The sequence below is a fragment of the Osmerus mordax genome, chromosome 19 (genome assembly GCF_038355195.1).
Source record: "Osmerus mordax isolate fOsmMor3 chromosome 19, fOsmMor3.pri, whole genome shotgun sequence".
Lineage (NCBI taxonomy): Eukaryota > Metazoa > Chordata > Actinopteri > Osmeriformes > Osmeridae > Osmerus > Osmerus mordax.
This window is the reverse complement of record NC_090068.1, coordinates 11,695,956-11,718,228: the sequence shown is the minus strand read 5'-3', so window position 1 is coordinate 11,718,228 and position 22,273 is coordinate 11,695,956. Positions and strand designations below refer to the sequence as shown.

The 22,273-nt window shown below is 44.3% G+C and overlaps 3 protein-coding genes across 5 annotated transcripts in view; 2 read left to right on the top strand and 1 right to left on the bottom strand.

Annotated features, from left to right (window-relative positions):
• The window catches only part of tmlhe (trimethyllysine hydroxylase, epsilon), a 133,985-nt gene that overhangs the window by 22,382 nt on the left and 89,330 nt on the right, over positions 1-22,273 (top strand). The gene's annotated exons all lie outside the window — the stretch shown is intronic.
• On the top strand, positions 2,041-2,973 carry gpr34l (G protein-coupled receptor 34 like). The gene has a single exon (XM_067257670.1). It carries the CDS (start codon positions 2,042-2,044, stop codon positions 2,903-2,905), a length of 864 nt encoding a protein of 287 aa, XP_067113771.1. The 5' UTR covers position 2,041; the 3' UTR covers positions 2,906-2,973.
• LOC136963446 (V-set and immunoglobulin domain-containing protein 1-like) lies at positions 4,372-9,742 on the bottom strand. Of its 2 annotated transcripts, XM_067257585.1 has the most exons (7): positions 9,587-9,742; positions 9,157-9,317; positions 8,370-8,577; positions 6,723-6,881; positions 6,034-6,150; positions 5,541-5,685; positions 4,372-4,883 (listed from the first exon to the last, which is right to left on the bottom strand). In XM_067257585.1, the coding sequence occupies exons 1-7, from the start codon at positions 9,627-9,629 to the stop codon at positions 4,775-4,777; spliced, it is 942 nt and encodes a 313-aa protein (XP_067113686.1). In that variant the 5' UTR covers positions 9,630-9,742; the 3' UTR covers positions 4,372-4,774. The 2 variants fall into 2 exon arrangements, with proteins under 2 accessions (XP_067113686.1, XP_067113687.1); XM_067257586.1 differs by lacking the exon at positions 6,723-6,881.

The following is a 22,273-nucleotide window of genomic DNA, read 5'->3' as shown; positions in this document are numbered from 1 at the left end:
TCGGTTGATAAGCCTATTACTGCGCAGTCTGATTGTGAATATCAACGGCTATGCATGTTAGAATCGTATTTTATCGTGGCAATAACACAGTTGCACAATCTGTAACAAACATCTATAAACATCCTACACGAATGACACAAGGCTTTCCTGTTTGCTGCATGTTATTTGTCTGCCATCTTGCGGCAGAATCAGGATACTACACCCACTTAAGTAATGAGAAAAGTTGGATCAAACCACTTTTTATGGCTATTGCACTTCCAACCAAAGTAGGAGGTGGTGATCACAAGACCTAAAAACACAACTTTCTACCAACTAGTAATCGCGAGTAGGAATACATGTACTACACGCTTACCTGTACCCGTGTTTAAAGTTCATTCACTTATATAAATAAAAGTGATTAAAAAAAAATGGCCAAAGTGCAAAATATAGCAGCATTAGATCCCGTTCAAAGCAAACATTTGTTTGAGGATGAGAGGATTGTAGAAAGAACAGGTTTGTAGCTTTACAAATCCAACTCAAACACCTGCAGCTTAAATCTCCCAGAAATGTTTTTTTATATTTTAGGCTTAGCATCATCATGTCTGCCTGCCAGCCTGCCTGTCTGCTTTCCTGTCTGTCTGTCCTACTACATGTTTGTCTGCCTGTTTTACTAGCTGTCTGGCTGCCTGTTTTACTACCTGTCTGTCTGTCCACCAGTCTGTCTGTCTTACTACCTGTCTGTCTGCCTGTCTTACTACCTGTCTGTGTGCCTGTTTTACTACCTCTCCGTCTGCCTGTTTTACTACCTGTCTGTCTGTCTTACTACCTGTCTGTGTGCCTGTTTTACTACCTGTCTGTCTGCCTGTTTTACTACCTACCTGTCTGCCTGTTTTACTACCTGCCTGTCTTACTACCCGTCTGTCTGTCTTACTACCTGTCTATCTGCCCGTTTTACTACCTGTCTGTCTGCCTGTCTTACTACCTGTCTGTCTGCCTGTTTTACTACCCGTCTGTCTGCCTGTTTTACTACCTGTCTGTCTGCCTGTATGTCTTACTACCTGTCGGTCTGCCTGTTTTACTATCTGTCTGTCTGTTTTACTACCTGTCTGGCTGTCCGCCAGTCTGTCTTACTACCTGTCTGTCTGCCTGCTTTACTACCCGTCTGTCTGCCTGTGTCTATCTTCTCATCAGCTCCTCTACGCTTTCTCACAGTCTCTTTCTTTCAGTGGAAGGTGTATCGGAAGCCACTGAGGTTCCATGTAAGCAGTGGTCGCAAATGTGTCTTCCTCGTTAGATAAGGTTTGCATTACAGTAAGAGGCATCATTGTCTGACTCACAGGCTCTGAGTCGCAGCAAACCAAGAGTGGAGAGAGAACGTTACTCAAGTAAGTCTGCCAGCAATGATCCGATCTGTGTAGAACTTGTGTTGAATGTTAATGTTACCATTGTCATCGCTATTATCGTTTTTTGTTGTACCTCTCTGTTCTGTATGTTTTCTTTCTGGTCACACACCACGACAGGGGGACACAAACATTAAACGTTACATTTTGAAATGTGAGAGAGAGAATATCTCCTCCAACAATCTCTGGAAAATTGTCTGGCAGTGTACCAGTTTAGAATTGAGGCTTTTTGTGTACTTTGCAATGTGGTTAGTAATTAGAGTGTTTCTTGAATGTGACCAATGTCACATTCAGTAGTTAAAACTCTGCACTTCTGATGCTCGATTCTCTGCTGTACTTTATGTGCACACTGGTTTTACGTCGCTTTGGATAAAAGCGACTGCTAAAGAAATGAAAAGGTAAATGTATGTTTTTTTTGTCCCCTCTCATCCTCAGGTGACTCATCTAATCTGCTCTTGGTCCGGAGGGACCGGAATTACATTTTTTACCGCGTTTTATGAATTTGTTAATTTAGTTTCAAATAGTTCAGGATGACACAGCTAGCGGTGAACTCTAGCGGACCTGATGGAAACAAAACTTGCGAGATCAAGGACAGCTTCCTGTCTGCGGCGCTCCCCGCTTCCTATTCCCTCATCTGCCTCATAGGACTGTTGAACAACGTCATGGCCATACTGGTGTTCTTCCTCAGGAAGCAGTCTGTCTCGTCCATGGCGGTGTACCTGAGACACCTGGGCATTGCCGACTTCCTCCTCGTCCTCTGCCTGCCCATGCGTGTGCACTACCACAACACAGAAGGCCCCTTCCTCCTCTGCAAGATGGTGGGCGTCTTCTTCTACCTCAACATGTACGCCAGCATCCTGTTCCTCAGCCTGATCAGCCTGGACCGCTACCTGAAGATCCTCAAGCCGCTGTGGGTGCGGCGCATGCAGACGGAGGCCTGGAGCCGCAGGGCCTCCCGTGGCGTGTGGGCCGGGCTCGTCCTCGTCATGTCGCTCTTCTTCCTCAGCAACAGCAGCGAGCGCCCGTGCGACCGCATCTGCTTCCACTTCCATCACAAGGGCCTGGTCGGCGGCGTGGTCAACCTGACCGCGGTCGCCTTGTTCGTCGGCGCCTTCCTCTTCTTCGTCTGCTTCTACGGACAGATCGCCGTCAAGCTGAGGGCCATGTCTCTGGGCTGTCAGGACGCCCGGGCCCGGAGGAAGAAGAGCAGGGTGATCCTGAAGACCTTGGTGGTGCCCTTCATCTTCACCCTGTGTTTCCTGCCCTATCACGTGGTCAGAGTACCCTACGTGCTCGCCCAGATGGGCGTGATCGGAGAGGTGAGGAGCAAGCAGACCCTGCACATGCTGAACGAGCTCACCCTGCTCCTCTCGGCCCTCAACAGCTGCCTGGACCCCGTCCTGTACTACCTGCTGTCCAGCACCTACAGGAGGGCCACTCTCTGTGCCCTGCAGGGGAAGTTTAAAAACTTGTACGCTCTCAGCTCCAACAGCAACAGTGTCATCCATTCAGTCAACGAGACGTAGAGTGTACATAAATGTATATAGCATATTGTTATTCTTGGTATTGTTTAGATTGAATGTTTCAGTCAGTTACTCAGTCAGTTACTCTGACTTATGATCTCTGAGTATATTACTCATCTCATATTACTCATCTCGAGAAACATTAAAGTGGTTTCCTGTTTCGAAAACGTCCTCGTCTGTGTACGTCTGGAAAACACCAGTGATGTCAAGTTGCATCGATAGTTTCATTTCGACTGTAGCCTAGAATTTCAACAAATAATTCAGTAGAGGGTGTTTTTATTCATGGCCACTTCACTGCATGTCCTTTTTAATATAACGGAACATAATTATTTATGATAAATATCAAACGTACTGTGAGTTAATTCACTAGGAATATTTACTTGAGGTTATTGGTTGTGGCAAATGACTCATCGACTAGATTAGTTTGATCAAGAAGTGCTTAGAATCCGGCAGTGCTGCCTTCGAGAGAGCTGATCAAAGACGTTCATCAGTAAGTGAAGCTCTACGGGTAGACTGAATACCTATTGTTCAAAGCCAGACACTCACTTTGAAGATATCACCGTCTTCCCATCTGCCGTCTTTCATTACCGATAACCGAGAGTTCTCCCTTTATCTCGGACACACATTTATGCATATTAGTCATCTTTGCATTAGGTTGATTTCCTTTTAAAGTACAATATCCAAAGTGGTATATGCTTGTCGATAAATGTCGTTCATATAACTTAATATAACATATAACTGCTGCTTACTCAACGACATGTATTGTTGCACTCGAGCATGAAGTAATACAGAGAGATTGATGCCCGCCAAAACACCCCTATATATAGGCTACAGCCAAAAGACCCACCCCAGCTATCCCACAACCCCACCAGAGCCTCCAATAAGAACCTGAACATTTACAAACACTTAAATAAATGTCCAATAACACAGGGTCGCTACAATATGACAGTGTCCACCGTTCAAATTCATTATTTGTCATTAAGTTTCGTTCAGTTCATCGTTCTCATAAAAATGAACGCGTTCCATGCACAACACAGCGGTCATCACAATCTAACCATGCATGCTGTGGTTAGATTCTCAGAATTATGAAACGCTAGTGAAATGGAGAAGTGATCAGATTCGATTCTGCAAACCGTCAACCTCGCCACGTTTGATCGTTGAAAAAGGAAGAGGGAGCCATCAATTCAACCGAATCTTCTTTCTTTCGATTCCTTTGTTTTTCTGCCATTAGAATAATTTCCCCCGTGATCACAGTGGTGTGATGGTCAAGTGGACGGCCTCGTGGAAGGCTATGGTTTTAGCGACAGAAAGGATCTTTAATAGAAGAGCGGGGAATTCATTAAGAGCCAAACGCAGTAGAGATGTCCTAAGGATTGGGTTCGAAGAATTTTAATTTTGTAATTTCAAAGATTATGTGTTCTGTGTAGGCCTAATAGTACAGTCACGACATAGACATTACTCATGTAAAATTACTTTATTTCTATTTTTAAAAGCCTGGGTAATTGTGGTCTGAATGACGAAAAATGAAAATGGAAGTAATTTGGATTAAACCACAGTCTAGTGTTCTCTTACATTTTAGGATTGGGTATTCAAGACACAGAGTTCAAAGATTTTTTAAGATTTTTAAAGTTAAAAAATGTTTTTCTTAAAAAAAAAGAGTGATCAGAATAGCTTTTTTTTTAACATATCAAAACACGAAGAAAATGTAAAAAGCTAACTAGCTTATACGTACCTATAGTTTATAAACTATGGTGTATATGTTTTACATGCTTTGTCACAAACCCTCACAAACAGACAAACGGACGAGGACGCTTCATGGTGTTTGTTGCTCAGAGCAGTGACGTCGCCGCAACGTCAGCGTGCTCGGCTCTCTCAAGCCTCCACATTCTCTTCCCGGGGGGTCGGAGTTTCCATGGTGACCCCTCTCGAGGTTACGGACGTCTGATGGGGGCTCCCCCTGGTGGGCTCAGCTCGCGAGGCTCTGGAAGCGGAGACATTTAACAGTAGCAGTCAAACCTGTCATGTAACCTGATTACATAATCCATAAACAAATGTATCATAGTCACTCCATCCAGTTTTCTTAAATTGAGGTCTTCCGGACAGGCAGTAAACAGCATTGCTGGAAGTCAATTATGAACAGTGTTAACCAGGTTAGTAAGTTTAGTCACAACACTGACAAACTGTCTTTGAATGTGGTCAATGTCAGCAGTTTAGCACTGTGAAAAAATTACACAAACTAATGCTGTTAGCCAGGAAGTCTGCACTACTAGGTCTCATTAGGGCAGGGGAACATTTCCTGTTCTGTATATGGTGTTGCTGAGTAAGGTTACAGCCGAGAGCACCACTTGACCACAGACCAGGACAATGGAATGAAGCTGAAGGCTGAAGTTAGTGACCAGTCTGTCCTGTTACCATAGCAAAAACAGCTAAAAGGACTTTTACCTTACATGGTGACATGTCTTCATGCCCCACGGCATACCCGGTTACAAAACTTCATACATGAATTCTATACAAAATGTAAATACATACATGACTAAATAGTGGAAAACTATATACACTAACAAACGACATACACACAGTAGTATAGTTCTATATATACACACACACACAGTATATATGTACAAAGGGGAGAACTGACTTCATCTCGTTTGCTTCAGTCGTCTTGGCCGCCCTGTACTTGTTCTTCTTCATGTTGTGGGTGACGAACCAAACGAGCAGCGCGATGAGAACACAGCCCAGCAGGGCCCCGATAACCGCCCCAATGATGGCCCCTTCCCCTACCTCTGCAACACGGATCCAAATACCACGTGACAAAAATGCAGAAAGGTTTTTTAGCTGAGACATTTATCCAAAGCAACTTAAAGAGGGGGGATAAGATCCTGCGACCTCTAGATCAGTAGTCAGCTGCTGAACTACTGAGCTTTAAACCACGTGGCCTACAGAACATGCTACTGATATCAACTGATGTACCCCATGTACAAACAGTGGCTTGTGTTAATAGTTTAATTAACTTGTTGTTTTTCATGTGATTTCAAACCTACAATCGAGATTTCCCTATGAGACAATACAAATGAAGTGGATGTTCTCTATCAGATTCAGAATCAGAATCATAAAGGGGTTTACAAACTTACCATGTACCAGTTCTAGTTTACAGGTGGCAAAGCCCAAAGCGTTACTGGCGTTGCACTGGTATTCTCCAAACTCAAACTGAGACAGGTTACGGATGTACATCACTCCAGTTTGGATGCCTGAGCAGAGGAACACACATTTGTCAAAGCAGATGCCCACACACCCTCACATATATGCATACACACACAAAAACAGAGAAAGTGAGAGAGAAAGAGAGAGAAAGAGAGGTAGAGAGATGGAGAGAGTGAAGGAGAGAGGGAAAGAGAGGTAGAGAGATGGAGAGAGTGAAGGAGAGAGGGAGAGAGAGGTACAGAGATGGAGAGAGGGAAGGAGAGAGGTAGAGAGATGGAGAGAGTGAAGGACAGAGAGAGGTAGAGAGATGGAGACAGTGAAGGAGAGAGGGAGAGGTAGAAGAGATGGAGAGAGTGAAGGAGAGAGGGAGAGAGAGAGAGGTAGAGAGATGGAGAGAGTGAAGGAGAGAGAGGTACAGAGATGGAGAGAGGGAAGGAGAGAGGTAGAAACATGGAGAGTGAAGGAGAGAGGGAGAGAGAGAGGTAGAAGAGATGGAGAGAGTGAAGGAGAGAGGTAGAAACATGGAGAGAGTGAAGGAGAGAGGGAAAGAGAGAGGTAGAAGAGATGGAGAGAGTGAAGGAGAGAGGGAGAGGCAGAGGACCGGAGTAGAGAGGCGTACTGGCGCTTCCCAGGACAGCTCTCCTGGTCTGGTCCTGGCCCAGTCTGGTCCAGGCGTAGATGGGGGCGGGGCTTCCTTTCTCGCTGTGACACGTTAGAGTGACCAGGTGACCAGACTCCACATCTCCATGGACAGCACAGAAGGGCTTTGTGGGCCTCTCTTAAATAACAGAGAAGAAGAGAAGAAGCAGTGTGGGCCTCTCTTAAATACCAGAGAAGAAGAGAAGAAGCAGTGTGGGCCTCTCTTACACACCAGAGAAGAAGAGAAGAAGCAGTGTGGGCCTCTCTTACACACCAGAGAAGAAGACAGACAGTCTTCTCAGTACGCACCTCTAATTACTGGAATACCCTCCCTACTGATGTAAGGGAGTGCGCCAGTATTTCAGTGTTCAAAAACAAACGTAAGAACTGGATAAAAAATAACCAAACATGCAACCATAATTAGGCCACTGCATTATTCACACCGTAACTTATTTTTATGTCAAACACCTTGTATGTCTGTCTGTTCTTTTTTTACAATTGGTTATCTTAACTGCACTGTTTTGTCACACTGTTGTTTACCTTGTATGTCTGTCTGGCTTTTATCATTTATTTTAATTGCCCTGCCAAGGGACAACAGATGAAAACTAGCTAATTCCGGTGCATTTACATTTTTACATGTTTATTAATGTACACTGTCCCTTTTCAAATAAACGCATATTATTAAGAGAAGAAGCAGTGTGGGCCTCTCTTACACATCAGAGAAGAAGAGAAGAAGCAGTGTGGGCCTCTCTTACACACCAGAGAAGAAGAGGTGTGGGCCTCTCTTACACACCAGAGAAGAAGAGAAGAAGCAGTGTGGGCCTCTCTTACACATCAGAGAAGAAGAGAAGAAGCAGTGTGGGCCTCTCTTACACACCAGAGAAGAAGAGAAGAAGCAGCCTTTAGTACTGTCTGGATGGAGGGTGGAGACTCATAAACAGCTTGCATGAAAGAGAGAGAGAGAGCTTGCATGCAGACAGATAGCAGTAAACACAGAAATAGTATATGTCCAGACTGTCATCTATGATAATAACAATATAACGTCTGTTGACCATGTCCCTGTACCTCACGGGAACTCTGAAGTATTGATCGTAACGCACGAGTGAATCATATTGAATGTGAAGCTCACATTGCCTTCCTTTGTTTCTAAACCGTGATCTGTGTACTATAAACAGCAACACGATTCGTTAGAGTCAGGTTTGTCAGCGTGGTTTTTGGCAGCCTCCTGAGTGGTTGGACGAGTGGTTGGACTAGTGGTTGGACGAGTGATTTTCCTTTCTGAGGTGAGGTGGTTAGACGGAGGGGAATCATACTTCCTGCTCTAATTTCTGACACTGACAATGAAGAGACTAGTCTGCTGCTGTTCCCATGGAAACTACTGTGGATAGTGAGGCCAGCGAGGTTGTCCTGGTAACTCTGTGAATGAGCAGAATCACAGAGAGTATGTAATTCACTGATCATAACATTAAGATTAGGGGAGAAGAGGAGAAATGTGTGTGGGGGGGGGGGGGGAGGTGGGTGGGGGTGGGGGGTCAGTGTTCCACGGCCCTGCCTGTCCTGTCACGATCGAGGACCGTACACGTGCAGTCGCTCGACGCCCCCCCTTCATAGCATTCGCTGGCCTCACCTAAAACGGTCACAGCAACACTCGCCTCACTGTTCCCCTCGATGTCCGGAAGGTTGTGGACGTCACAGCTGTACACCCCGCTGTCTGCCACCTGCATGTTGCTGATTGTTATCGAGGCGTTCATGGTGGTGTTGGGGTAAGCAGGAGGTGTAAGGCGGCTCAAATACGGCTTGGAAATGACCTCGGCTTCCGCCTGGTAATAATACACCTGTAAGACAACGGTAAAGTGTCAGAGAGTGAAGAGAACCCAGTTCTGGAACCAGACCCGAGGCCACACTCCAAACCATAGTTGTTTGATGTTGACTTGGGTGGTGTAAATCCAGTACTGGAACAACGGTAAATATGCGAGAGGAGGTTGCTATGTGGGTGAGGTGGTGTCGGAAGGGGTTTGCCGAGGCATGTCTGCAGTACTGCTGCTGGAACACAGGGAGCCAGGGAGCAGTGTGGAAGGAGCTTCCTGAGGGCGGGGCCTCAAACGGGCGCGCAAGACCAACTGCCATATCTGCCATTTTGAACTCTCACATCCACACAAGTAAAAACGAAAAATGTCATTTCACCCATACGCTATGTTTAGACAAAAGCGAAAAGCCATGTCACTCATTTGAACTGAAACACTGTTTGTTTGGTGGGGCGGATTTAAAAACGAGTATTTCTATAAGAGGAACTCGCTCCTGCAGAGAATTGCGCAGGTGATTCGAGGACACATGGAAACCGCACAGCGTTCTGTGGTGCAGAGCTGTAAACCCATTCTGAAGACAAGCACAAAGAGAAGTCCAACTGAACGTACCGCGTGGGCAGTCCCTGCAGACTTGGAAACAAAAGTCCACTCGATGCTGAGTTTGTTGGTGGGTGAGCTTGTCGTGAAGGAGCACTGGAGCAACCCGCTTCCTCCCACTGTCACGTTCAAGGATTTCTGTGGAGTCTTCACGGAAATAGACTGCACAAGACCTGTTAAAACAGACACAGCCCTCATCTTAGCTCAGTGGCAGAGCATTTTCCTGCCAGGTTAAGAGGTCCCAGGTTCAAATTTCACCCCTACACGTCGCTTTAGATGAAAGCGTCTGCTAGGTGAACACATGACATTTATTCACCAGTACATTCTATACAGTTTCTCAAAGCTGGGATGAAGGAATGATTCCAAATCAGTTGGTTTTGTCCGAGCTAAGGATTCTAAAATAATCCTTGTCCTGATGGTTTTTAAACTGACGGTTACTCACCCATCACACTGAGCAGCACCACCAAACCGAGCATGTTCAACATTTTAAAGAAGTTTCCAGTAGAATCACTTGTGCCTGTTTTCAGTAATTAAAAGCTAGTTAAAGCCAAGATCGTATAACTTTAAGTGCCTTAATAACTCGTTTGAGTTCAGCCAGTCGGTCAGCAGCAGAGGGACTACACCCTTGGAGGTTTCTGTGGGCAGTGCCAGGGGCGATGGCGAGTCTGTAGATAAGGCATATGGGTGTTTACACATATTGTTTGCTGGACTAGGCGTGAGTGGCTTCGTTTTTTGGATTTTCCATTTCCGGTTGGAAGCCTGGTATTTCTTATACTTGTGAAAGGGTGTGGTGGCTTGTAGCTAAATCATGCATATACCTGTTCTTTCAACCCTATTCAATTTCCGTTTTTACAGTTAGTACCTGTTTTCTAGTGACCTGTGATACAACTACTGTCCAAAAAAAAAGAATCTTAAGTTCACCACCCTCATAAGGCATTAGTACGGACTGTAAAATCAATTAGTCTGTGCTTTGGCTGATGCCCATCTCTCTCTCTCTCTCTCTCTCTCTCTCTCCTGTACGTGTTCCTTGTAAGTCATTCTGGGTCAAGGCTTCTGACAGGAGGACTGAATGTAACGTAATCTACCTGGTCTCTATCGCCAGCCCTGCAGAGGTCGGTGAGCCCAACACACAGCTAACCTTAACCCAGCCCTGCCACACTCTCCTGACCCTGCAGCTGCACACCTGAAGCAGACTGCTCTGCCCGCGCCCCCGAGAAGGGACCATGAATCACCTGTGATTAATTATGTTTAATTATAAGAAGTTGACATGGTGGGGAAAATGATAATCAGCTGTAACTACATTTCAGAGGGGTTGGGGACAGGGCTGGGAGGCTGTGAGGTGGGAGGATGGGGGGGGTGGGGATGATGGGGAGGTGGGGGGATAAGGTGGGTGTGGTGGGTGGATGGATGGGGTGTGAGGGGAGGGTGGGGTGAGGTGGGAGATGGGGTGGGGTGGGAGATGGGGTGGGGTGGGAGGGGAGGGTGGGGTGGGGTGGGGTGAGGTGGGGGGATAAGGTGGGTGTGGCGGGTGGGTGGGGTGAGGTGGGAGGGTGGGGTGGGGTGGGAGGGTGGGGTGAGGTGGGAGATGGACAGCTTCTACAGTACATGGATGTAGGAAGGGCCATACCACCATCTCAGGGTGTATGAGAAGAGAGATCTCAAACTGAACCACAGAGAGACTGAAAAAAAACCTTATCAAGCGTGACTAAAAACATACACACAACTAAATCAAAGGACATGTGACTGTGTGAGTTAATCATTGACAGGTTGGATGGAGACCTCCATTGTGCATGCTGTTGTACCGATACTACCACTAGCTCCTCCTCTTTTGAGCAGAAACCCAGGAAGTGAGTGTGGTAGAACAGGACATGAGCGACAAGGTCAACTGATGCCTGGGTTAAAGTGGTCCTGGTAGGAGTGAATGGTTTGATAATTATCCCTTCCAAAAAGAAACAACTAATCATTAGCAGACATTACAGCTTTCATCAAAGAAATACCTTTACTACACTGACACCTTTCACCAAAATCATACATTCAAAATGCATGGTATAACCTATAGAACCTTCACTTCACTGGCCATTGTCAGGTCATTCTACCGGCAGTCCCAGCTCATTGTGTGTCACAGTGTTCCAGAATCATGGTTCCCATGGAAAAGATTTCTCAATGATTCCAAAATTGTTACTAGAATTGTAAAACACAATTTCAAAGCACGTTGGAAGAAATCTCAAGACATTGAATGACTTAGGAAAGCTTTCACAAGTGGTCAATCATTTCAAGAAATTCAACAATTCCCACAAATACCTTTTGATGTATGATAAAATGGTAAGTTATTTAAATACTAAACATTCCAACCCTGCCAAATACATCATTTATAGGAGGGACATATTACTGTGAAACCTCAACCTTGTCTCTCTTGTCCAGAACCATCTCATAAACAGTTCTGTCAAGCGTGAGCTTGTGGGCCCTGAGGATCCAAGCAGTTCCAGCCCGTGGCCCTATCAGGCCCCTCCAGAGGGCCTCTGGAGCAGGGCCCAGCTTGCAGCGGCTCCTCCCCAGCCCAGCAAGCACATCCCTGGCTCCTACTCAGCCGTGGATCCCTCCTCCACCCTCCGGGATGACACGCAACATCCACACAGGCCAACTCTGAAGAGGAGGCGTGACAGCGATGCGGAGGAAGGGTCTTCCCAGACAACTCGGTGTGACTCACAGGTAGAAGACGATCTCAGCCACGGTTTTGATTCATTCATACAGTCACATCATTTTTTGCAGTGGCTTCAAGTAATATGTGCCTTGTGTAAAATGCCACATGCAGAAGTCACAAGAATCTCTCCTGAATACTCTCTCTTGCTTGTTCTCCCTCCAGAGGAGCGGCTCAGCCGAGCGCGGCCACTCCGACCGCCGTGCACTTCGCGGAGCCCCATGCCCCCTGGTCCTGCCCCCTAAGAAGCGCTGGAGGCAGGCCCATCCCGAGCCCCAGCTCCAGCCCCAACCCCAACCCCAACCCGAGGCCCAGGTCCAGGTCCAGCTCCAGGCCCAACCCGAGGCCCAGCATGAGGCCCCGAGACTGGCCCGCCTGGCGCTCCTGCCCCCTAAGAAGCGCTGGAGGCAGGCCCAGTCCCAGCCCCAACCCCAACCCAAGGCCCAGGTCCAGCTCCAGGCCCAGCCCGAGGTCCAGCTCGAGGTCCAGCCCCAGCCCCAACCCGAGGCTCTGAGATTGGCCCGCCTGGCATTCCTGCCCCCTAAGAAGCGCTGGAGGCAGGACCTGAGAGTTCCCTGGATCCCCTCCATCAGGAGGCGCTGCAGACAAGGTTGACGAGGGACGCTGACCTGCTCCAACACGTCTAATACATCTGACTGTGAACACCGCCCTGGAGACCTGTCATCTGTCTCTCCATTAATCTTGCCCTAAAAAGCGATCCCTGTCACTCCTACAGGAGTCGTGACATGGTCTTAAATCTGGCCGGAGCCCCCTGTTCATATTTCAAGCCGCTCTCTTTACACTCTCTGATTTTTATGGTCTATTAAAATTACAATCAACTAAGTGTCAATGTTTAGGGAAATGATAAACTATGTTGGCTCCGTTCTAGCTTGTCCTGGGAGCCCACACCCCAGGTGACAGTAAGTAGGTCGGCCCCTAATGGATTTGTCCAGCAGACGTCAACACAGATTAGGTGACAAAGATTGGTTTAAGAGGTCTCTCGTAGTCTGGACGGATGACTACTGGCCAAGCACCGCTGTTCCCAGAGTCGTCCAGCAGAGGGCGATGTTGCCCGCAGGAACTCTGCAGAGGAACACCCTTGGGGAGATGGAGGAGCAGGGAGCTGAAGATAAGTGATAACAACATAGACAAGAACACCCCTCTGTCCTCAGCATGGCTCACTCCTTCACTCCTCCTCCCTTCCTCCCATCCGAAGCAGCCGGAGGAAAACAGGCCAGACATTTAGCGTGACTTCACACTGTCCCTACAGCCACAGAAAATACCACTTACGGAAATAGGCTGGGTACACTGCCAAATCACATGTGTGAAGGTAAGAAATGCACAAACACCAATGAGAAACGTCAGTGGGTTTGGAAATGAAAAAAAGAAATGCCTACTACATTCCACAGGTTTTTTTCCACCCTTCGCTTGCCTCACTAGAAGCTCTGTGCTTATCGCACTGCATCGGCGTAAACTGCCAGGATGGGATATTGTTTTCCCTGGAATCAGAGTAGTCCTTTAAAGGATGGGATATTGATTTCACTGGAATCAGAGTAGTCCTTTAAAGGATGGGATATTGTTTTCCCTGGAATCAGAGTAGTCCTTTAAAGGATGGGATATTGATTTCACTGGAATCAGAGTAGTCCTTTTAAAGGATGGAATATTGTTGACACTGGAATCAGAGTAGTCCTTTAAAGGATGGGATATTGTTTACACTGGAATCAAAGTAGCCCTTTAAAGGATGGGATATTGTTTTCCCTGGAATCAGAGTAGTCCTTTAAAGGATGGGATATTGTTTACACTGGAATCAGAGTAGTCCTTTAAAGGATGCAGTAACAAGAGAAGCAGAAACACAGGGAGAGCGACTGTTTAACCATCTCTGTGATTCAACGTCTGACATTTGTGAGGGCCTCGTTCTATGTGTTGAATAAATAAGGAAGACAGGATGAGAGAGAGAGAGAGAGAGAGAGAGAGAGAGAGAGAGAGAGAGAGAGAGAGAGAGAGAGAGAGAGAGAGAGAGAGAGAAAGAGAGAGAGAGAGAAGAGAGAAAGAGAAAGGGAGGAGGGAAGGAGAGAGAGAGTGGGGGAAGGAAAGAGGGAGAAAGAGGGAGAGAGAGAGAGGGAGAGGGGGAGATAGATGAGAGAGAGAGAAAGGGAGGAGGGAAGGAGAGAGAGTGGGGGAAGGAAAGAGGGAGAAAGAGGGAGAAAGAGGGAGAAAGAGGGAGAAAGAGAGAGAGAGAGAGAGAGAGAGAGAGGGAGAGGGGGAGATAGAAAGAGAGAGAGAGAGAGAGAGAGAGAGAGAGAGAGGAGAGAGAGAGAGAGAGAGAGAGAGAGAGAGAGAGAGAGAGAGAGAGGGGAGATAGATGAGAGTGAAATAAATAGATTTTAGCAGGGCAGCATTGGACACATTGTATGGATAAAAGAGCTGTGTCTTAATGTGCCTTAATATTTCATTAGACGCATTCAGTCTCACTCCCACTCCTCTCTCCACTCTCTCCTCAACCCCAAAACAAGAGCTCCACAGGCGAAACATGGACGGACATCTTGAAAAATATAAAAACGAATGGACATGCTAGTGCAAAGTGACCGTCTCTCTAGTGAGAGGAAAACACCTGGTCCATATTTGGAACATAAACTCTAAATGAAAAAGCAACAGGGACATTTATATTTTTGCATTGCAAGACAGTCAATTTCCATATCAATACGGTAATGTTTCTCTCAGGAAATTGATTTGATTCCTAATGTTCGTGTTGAAACAAATATCCAGCATCCATATCTTCGAGTATCTCTGGTATTGCAGTTATTTTCTCACTCCAGTATATTCTAGATAAACAGGATTACTCCTTTAGAAGTCTGGAATACATCTAACCCTTAACGAGGCATTTGATTCCCAGGAGCAGAGTCTTCCTCATCTATTTATAAGTCAACTCAAAAGGACACCAAAGAGATGTCTACATGAGATACACACAGAGAGGATGTTTTGTCGCTTTTATAAAGCACAGAGTTGTCCACTGCCAGTATATGTGTATACAGTATAGTTCGAACAACATTGCATGACTTTATTGTGCCATCAGGCCTATTTTATTGAAAGATAGAGGATTACTAGCAATTCTCTGTTAACATGGTAAAAAAGATCTGATTTTACATACAGTCTTCAGGTTGGCTTTGGTAACTACAGTGTCCAAATTCACGCCCAGTAGTAGAAAGCATAATATACCATGAAGCAAATACATGCTCAGCTTTTTAACCATTTTCTTATCTTCGTTTTTTCCCCCTTTTCCTTGACCACGTTAATGCACCCTTTCAATATTTGATGTTTTTATATGGAGTGCTGACAATAGAACACGGACATGAAGGGTACATTTTGCCGATCTACTTCAATGGTTCTGCATCCATCTCACTAACAGAGCAATGCACTCCAAGCCTGAGAGTGCTTCTTCTCCACTGGGGCCATTTCCAAAGTTTATCATAGAAAGAAAAAGACAAGAGGAGGAGAACAGCAAAAAAAAAAAAAAAAGTCGGCCCAAGACATCGATGTTGCAGTTGTTTCTCTGTCCCACCACAGACGTCAGGTAGGATTACACAAGACAACACAGAAGCCCTCAAGTTAAAATATTAGAGCCGTCTTTACATCCTGCCCCAATCTAACTTTTCTCCTGTCAGTGATGTAAGAGTCTTAAGCTCTGGTTTAATGTATACTCTGGCTGTACCCTCTCTACACTAACACGTCTTTCTGAATACCCTCACCAAGTCTGCGCAAGACATTGATGGGCCCTCGGAATACAGGCCCAACTTGGAAACCTCCAAAACCTTGTTCTAAGTCTGTGGAGTTTAACTTGTCTTATCTGAGGCAGGGTTGAAGTTGAACGGTCCAAGGGTTTTGGGTTGAATAAGGGGCAAACACTACACCTCTCAGCTGGAATCACTTTGTGTCTTTATTCAGGAAATATAGTAGGAAAGGAGGTATACTCTCATGAATGCGCAATGTTTTTTAATAAAATCAAATTCAGCAACAAGAAGACACTGTTGTCTTTTTCTTAATTTAGTTTTCCTGTCTGTCTTCTTAATCCAACAGCCCTTTTCAAAAGCGAGACACAAACTAGTTACTGAGACCTGCCACCCCATCTTAGACTTGCAACGGAATAAAATACTTGTCCTTATTCCGTTTTTTTGTGCAGCACAGTTTCATATTTACCTTTTGGGGACTAACATGTTAAACCAAATTCATAAAAACGTAAATGAAACAACAGATATCAGTCCTCAAACGGCAAACGAAAATAAATCGCATTCTTTACTGTATAAGCCTTTATTTGTAAAAAGTAAGTTGTTTGAATGATAACCCTTTTATACCACATAATTGAACACCTTGTATTTGTAAAAAAACACGTTTTGCTCAAACACCTAAAAAAGCTGATTGACACAATAACATTAATTGGCACTGACAAAAAAGGAAATACAACTTCATACTATACAAATGCTGATTTCATGAGTACAACTCATACCCAAAATGAAATCACTTCATTGAATAACCGAATCAAAGAATGCGCCCAATGTGAACAAAACAAGTACAGTACAAAACAAAATGCATTTCACTTCCAGGTCAGATGTCAGAAGAATTACATTTCTTTTATATGAGAAAACAACAACAACAGTAAGAACAATCCATAACGAAATGCAACAAATACAGCAAAATACAAATGAAAATAAGGAAAATAATTTACTTGTTGATACTTAAAAATAGTTATGGGCCGTTGGCTTTGAGTGTTTGTGCCAATTTTATTTTTTTCAATTTTTTTATTTTCCAGTATTCTTTTCTGTAGGTATTAGTTTACAAGTTATGTGTTTCCTGCTAAAGGCTTCTTGATAGAGGGAGGTATACTGATGTATAATTGAGAATCAGCATAGCTTCTTGCAAGGATCGTTGAAATGAACAAAAGACCCTTAAGAACCCCCCGACCACCCTCACCCCCCTCCCACCCCCTACCCCCTCCCACCCCCCAGTCCAGAGGCAACTCATTTAAGAGGAACTGCACGGAACACTCAGTGTGCAATCTCATGGCTTGAATTCAGATGCTATAGGGGAGCATCTTCTGTTTCGTCTATAGATAGAGGGCGATTGATGTTGATAGCTAAACCTGATAACACTACAAAATGTAAACCTACTGGGTGCGTCTATTCCAATCTTATGTGATTTACAGTAGGTGAGTTTAATGGTAAGGTACATATTAATGATTGCCGTGAATCATACAATGTACATCATCTAGTTTTTTTATTCTCTGTTAGTCTCCAGTTTTACGTAGAGTTTGTTTTACAAGGTTTTGTCTAGCTGGTTGTAAAACAGTTGCAACCACAGCATGTAAACACTGGATCTTTCTTGCCCTGGCTGTGAAGATGACACTGCAGGTGTACAGTGTGGAATAGAAAAATAAGAAAATAAACCTTTTGAAACTTGGTCATGCAAAACAAAACCTACATCTTGTCTTCTTTTCATTTTTTAGAGGTTTTGTTTGCAGAAGTTTGCCAATGCTATAGAAGCTGTCCATGCCATTAGCAGTGAGGTTAGCTGCTATAACGAACTGCCCTGTTTTTGTTCATGCATTAAGAAATTGTAAGTGAAAGATATCATATTTACAGTACAATTCACATGTAATTACACATATACACAAGAGGCAAGAAAATTCACATTGAAATCAGTTCAACAGTTTTTTTTATCACCTCATCCACTCCTTTTAGATGAATGTGTCCATAAAATAAAAAAATAAAAACATACTTTTACTCTTGGCATGACCAAAATTAATTCTCAAACAAAAAGGATTTCTGCACAGCTTTTGAGATGAATGTTACATCTTGTCCAACGAGCACATATGGTGGATATGGGCTTTAAATGAGATGAGTTATAAGAATCCACTGCAAACATTTAATAGATGTTTCTAAATGTAATAAAGCATTTAAAAACATAAAGCAATTATATAACATCCCTAGCAGCCCAAAGCAACTTTACTTGGACATATTGAAATTGCACAAACCCCATAAAGCAACTAAATACATACATATATGAAATAAAACATAAATATAACTGTATTCAAGATATGTCTATCAAAATGTGTATAGCATTCCCATGGATAAGACAACCTGATCATAGGGAACCATAATAAACTCATAGCTGCTCTTCTGTTGGTATGTGTCATAAGGTTGATTCTGCAATACTGGGTTCTATCTTTGTTCAGCTTCACTGGTCAAGCCTGACTAAACAGCTAGGTCTACGCCGAGTCACTACATTGTGTGAAGATATGCTTGTAATCCATTCTTTCCTGCCACAAATCACGTGCCTGGATCTTAAATGTATAATCTAATATCTAATTATCAGTAAAGTTATAAATTATTCTTTCAACCACGAGGATTGTAATTACGGGTATTGATTAACGAGAAAGGGAAATCAAACTGGCTCGACTTCTCGACTGGTTGCAGTAAACAAACTGCTACATGATGCCTTGTTGCAGCAATCTCAGATATATCCGATAGGACGGTGTACATTAGTTGCCACCTTTACATTATGTTCACGCGTGCGTCTCAAATAAGAACGATACTCGGTGAGTGAGCGTTTACTTTGAAAAGCTGAGCATGGCACTGGGTTGTGGCTCACGACAAAAACGGTACATCAAAGCAGTAAGGCACGACAGTGTGCTATACCGTTATAATAGCACAGATACCGTTAGGGGGCGTTGATAGGCCCGACGCACAGCGGCCGTCGCCCCTCTCGTGCGCTCCAACCAATAAACAGAAGTCTTGATAATGAGCGATAATGCGCGACCTGTCATTTGTTAATGATTACTTCCTAAACATGGCATAAATCAAGTTCAGAGCATTCACGAATACACAAGTCACTACAAAGTATACAGAGTGCACCCAACGTTATTACAAAGTAGTCTTTCGGGCAATTCCCATATAGCGAACTTTCTTTCAGCACCCTAGTGAGCCTATTTCTTTACACAGTGTTTGAAGCCAGAGTTTGGTAACACATAACAGCTATCATTTATATGCCTTCATAAACCGTTTGCATATAATTATCTTTCTGCTGAAACGGTATGAAAAAAAAGATGTACACTGTAATAAATGGTCAGTAAATGATTAACAAATACATACACAGAACTAGTGAGTTTGTTGTGACAACGAACCTACTGCCCAATTACTGATAACCAAGCTTGGTCTACAAGAAGAATATTCTAAATTTTAGTGAAAAAAAAAAAAGTAAAAACAAAAGGACTTTATCTCAACTTCATACAGTGGCTCTGTGCATATAGGTATTCATCTTTTAATAATCATTTACAATAGTTTACATGGATTGTTATATATATATATATATATTCAACTATCTACCCAAGGCCTATATAAGGCTTATAAAGGAAAGTTATTAAAATGTACTACCCAGAGGTCATTTGCCACAAAGAAAAGAATGGTTGTATCGTGTTTGTGGTGGTAAATTGTCAGCTACTCTTGATTTCTTGTGACACACAAATCAATATATTAATGTAATCAACCAATTCCTTTAAACGCAATGCAAAATCGCATAATGTCAACCCCAGTCCCTTACCCTCCAGGCTAATCAACTTATCTTCTTCTATCTTTTCGAACATTCTGGGTATTTGTTCCAGTCTGCTGATGGGGAAGAGGAGCATCCACCAGTTCAGTCCTCAACAATCCTATATTTAGAAAGCTATCTGTACATCCTGGGCCAGAATAAAATGCTTTGTCGAGTTGAACAAATGCCACGCATCCAGAATAGTTTAACCTACTTCCACGGGAAGGGATGCAACATTTCGATGGGAACATTCAGAGCACTTGCTCCCACCCCTCTTAGACATGCGATCCCTCTCCTCTCCCCACCTTTCGGCATCTCATTTGAGCTCTCGTCATAGACCAGGGCCTTTCTTCCTCACACAATCCTCAACGATGTCCTTCCCCTCCTCACGTTACTCCTTCCATGCCCTATGCAGCGCTCTGCTCGTTCCTTCAATACTTTTTCTTTCTGTCCTCTGCACCTCTATTTTATACCATCCCTCCCCCTTCCTCATCTGATGGGGCAGAGGCCCCCAGGGCTTGCGTGAGTCCATGCGAGCCCTCCTAGGGCCCTCCCAGTCAGAGCCCAGACTTGCCTGCCTGCCCCTGGGCTGCAGGACCGGGGGAGAGACCCGGGGAGGGACCGGGGGAGGGACTGGGCAGGGAGAGAGGACGGGGCAACTCAGGGGAACCCTCAGCGAGATGAGCACCGACACCCCCAACATGCCCTCATCTTCTCTGTGACTTTCACAGGGCCCTCTCCCCCATCTCCCTCTCCTTCATCTGTCTCTCTCCTCCCTATCTCTCTCTCTCTCTCTTTCTCTCTACCCCCCCTCTCTCTCCTTACTCTCTCTCTCACAGTCTCTTTCTCCTCCATCTGTTTCCAGAGACGCGTTTCTCAGACCGCTATCACACTGTCCAGCTCAGTCCAACTCCCTCTCTTCCTCTCTGTTTCATTTCATTAGCAGACAAACCAAGCCGCTTTTGTTTTCAATAGTGTTGTCTTAAACTTTTCTATGGTACTGTAATTGAATAAAAAACTATGCGAAGGTGGCCTTTTAAAAACATGTTTCTGAACAGATGAGTGCTATTAAAGTTAAAAATTAAGAGTAGCTTCCAACTATTCTGTTTTGACCACTGCTGTGACCCGTTTAGTCTGGGTAGGCAGGAAAGGCATGACTGCGATGGACACATAACATCTGAGTGGACACGAGGACAGTTATTTAAGCATGTTTCAAAGCACAATGATGAATATGGATTATAGGCCTTTTGGTTGTCACTTCGGTTCATGGCTATTTATCTCACGATTTGTTTTGCCTACCAGAAACTACATTTTCCTGCCGATGCTGATGCTACTGTTCTTTGGGATTTCACCTTTAAAACCAAAACAGCAGTGGAATGGGCAGGTATGCAGTTCCTCCAGAGTTATAGAGGGGGGACGAGTGCTGCCCACACCAACAGACATGCTTCCCACATGATCGACTGAAGATATGCCTAATGCATTTTAAGACAGGCACATTCTCAATCGACAAGAACCACAAGGTCCATCTCCAGTCTTGTGAGGGCGAAAACCACAACGAGGAAGGAGGCACGCACGCACGCACACGCACACACACACACACACACACACACGCACACACACACACACAACGACAGGTCAAACTACAGGCTGAGATGTTTCAATATCAAACTAAGTTATTCTCCTTTTTTAAATACACAACATTTTCTCACATATTTTTTTCAGTGTAGTAACTTCAAATCACTCAGTAATCCCTGTTCCTTTAAAGAACACAAAGCTGGATATGATGCCAATGAATACTGTATCTACAGAGCAAGTTCACCACAAGAAAGAAGGTAAAAAACTGTGCAATAATATTTGCCAACTATGTCCATGAGGATACTGAATGTAATGACTAAATGTACAGTATATGTCTATTTTTCTAACAATCAAACTGAATAATGTGAACCTGTGACTCTTATCTAATAATGCACTATCTCTAGGACATGTTCAGGTGGTACTCTCCCAAAGCACAGTATTTTTCAAGACAAAATAATAACCACAATAATCATCTTTTTTTCTTTTTTAAACCCAAAAGAAAAACACAGCTTCCCTCCCCTCTCCCCCCCCTCCCTCCCTCCCCTCCAAGGAAATTGCAGTAAAAACCAACATGAGAAGAGAAATCAAAGGAAGTTTGCACTGACTCTGGGCAGAAACACTGAGACCACGTCCTGTCCAGATGGGCCTCAAATCCGAGCGTCGTGTCAGAGCGTCGTGCCAGAGCGTCGTGCTAGAGCGGATGTCCGGTAAAGAGATTGTTGTCACTCACGGGGAAAACAATTTAAAATAAAAAAATAAAACAAGGAACGACACATAATCCAAACCAGGTTGCTGTACAGTGTAGAACTGGATCATTCTGTGCATGTTTATCCAGGGTAGATAGTAGGAAAAGCTGGAGATCGGGGGTCTACGGCCCAACACAAGCCTCCTCTGATTTCGTGAGCTGCTGCAGAGGACACTGATTACAACGAGTATCGATACAAAGTGGATGAGACTCTGAGACGTCTTTGCCCTCAAGAGCTTTCCCTTTTTTTCTTTTTTTTTTTAGCAAAAATATCATGCAGTCTTTAGTTCCAAAATCCCCCCCCCCCCCCAAGGGTTCAGTCAGGTGTTCAGTTGTTTCTGGACGAAAAGGGAGATTCAGAGGCTTGAAAAGTTTCTCTCAGAATTATTCTTAAACATTCAAGTCATTCTATTAATACTTTGTACAGGAGAAAGGTCCTTCAGATTTACACACACATGTGTATATATAAATATAATATATAGAAATATGCATATACATATGTATCAACTTGTATATGTGTATACATATTTTCC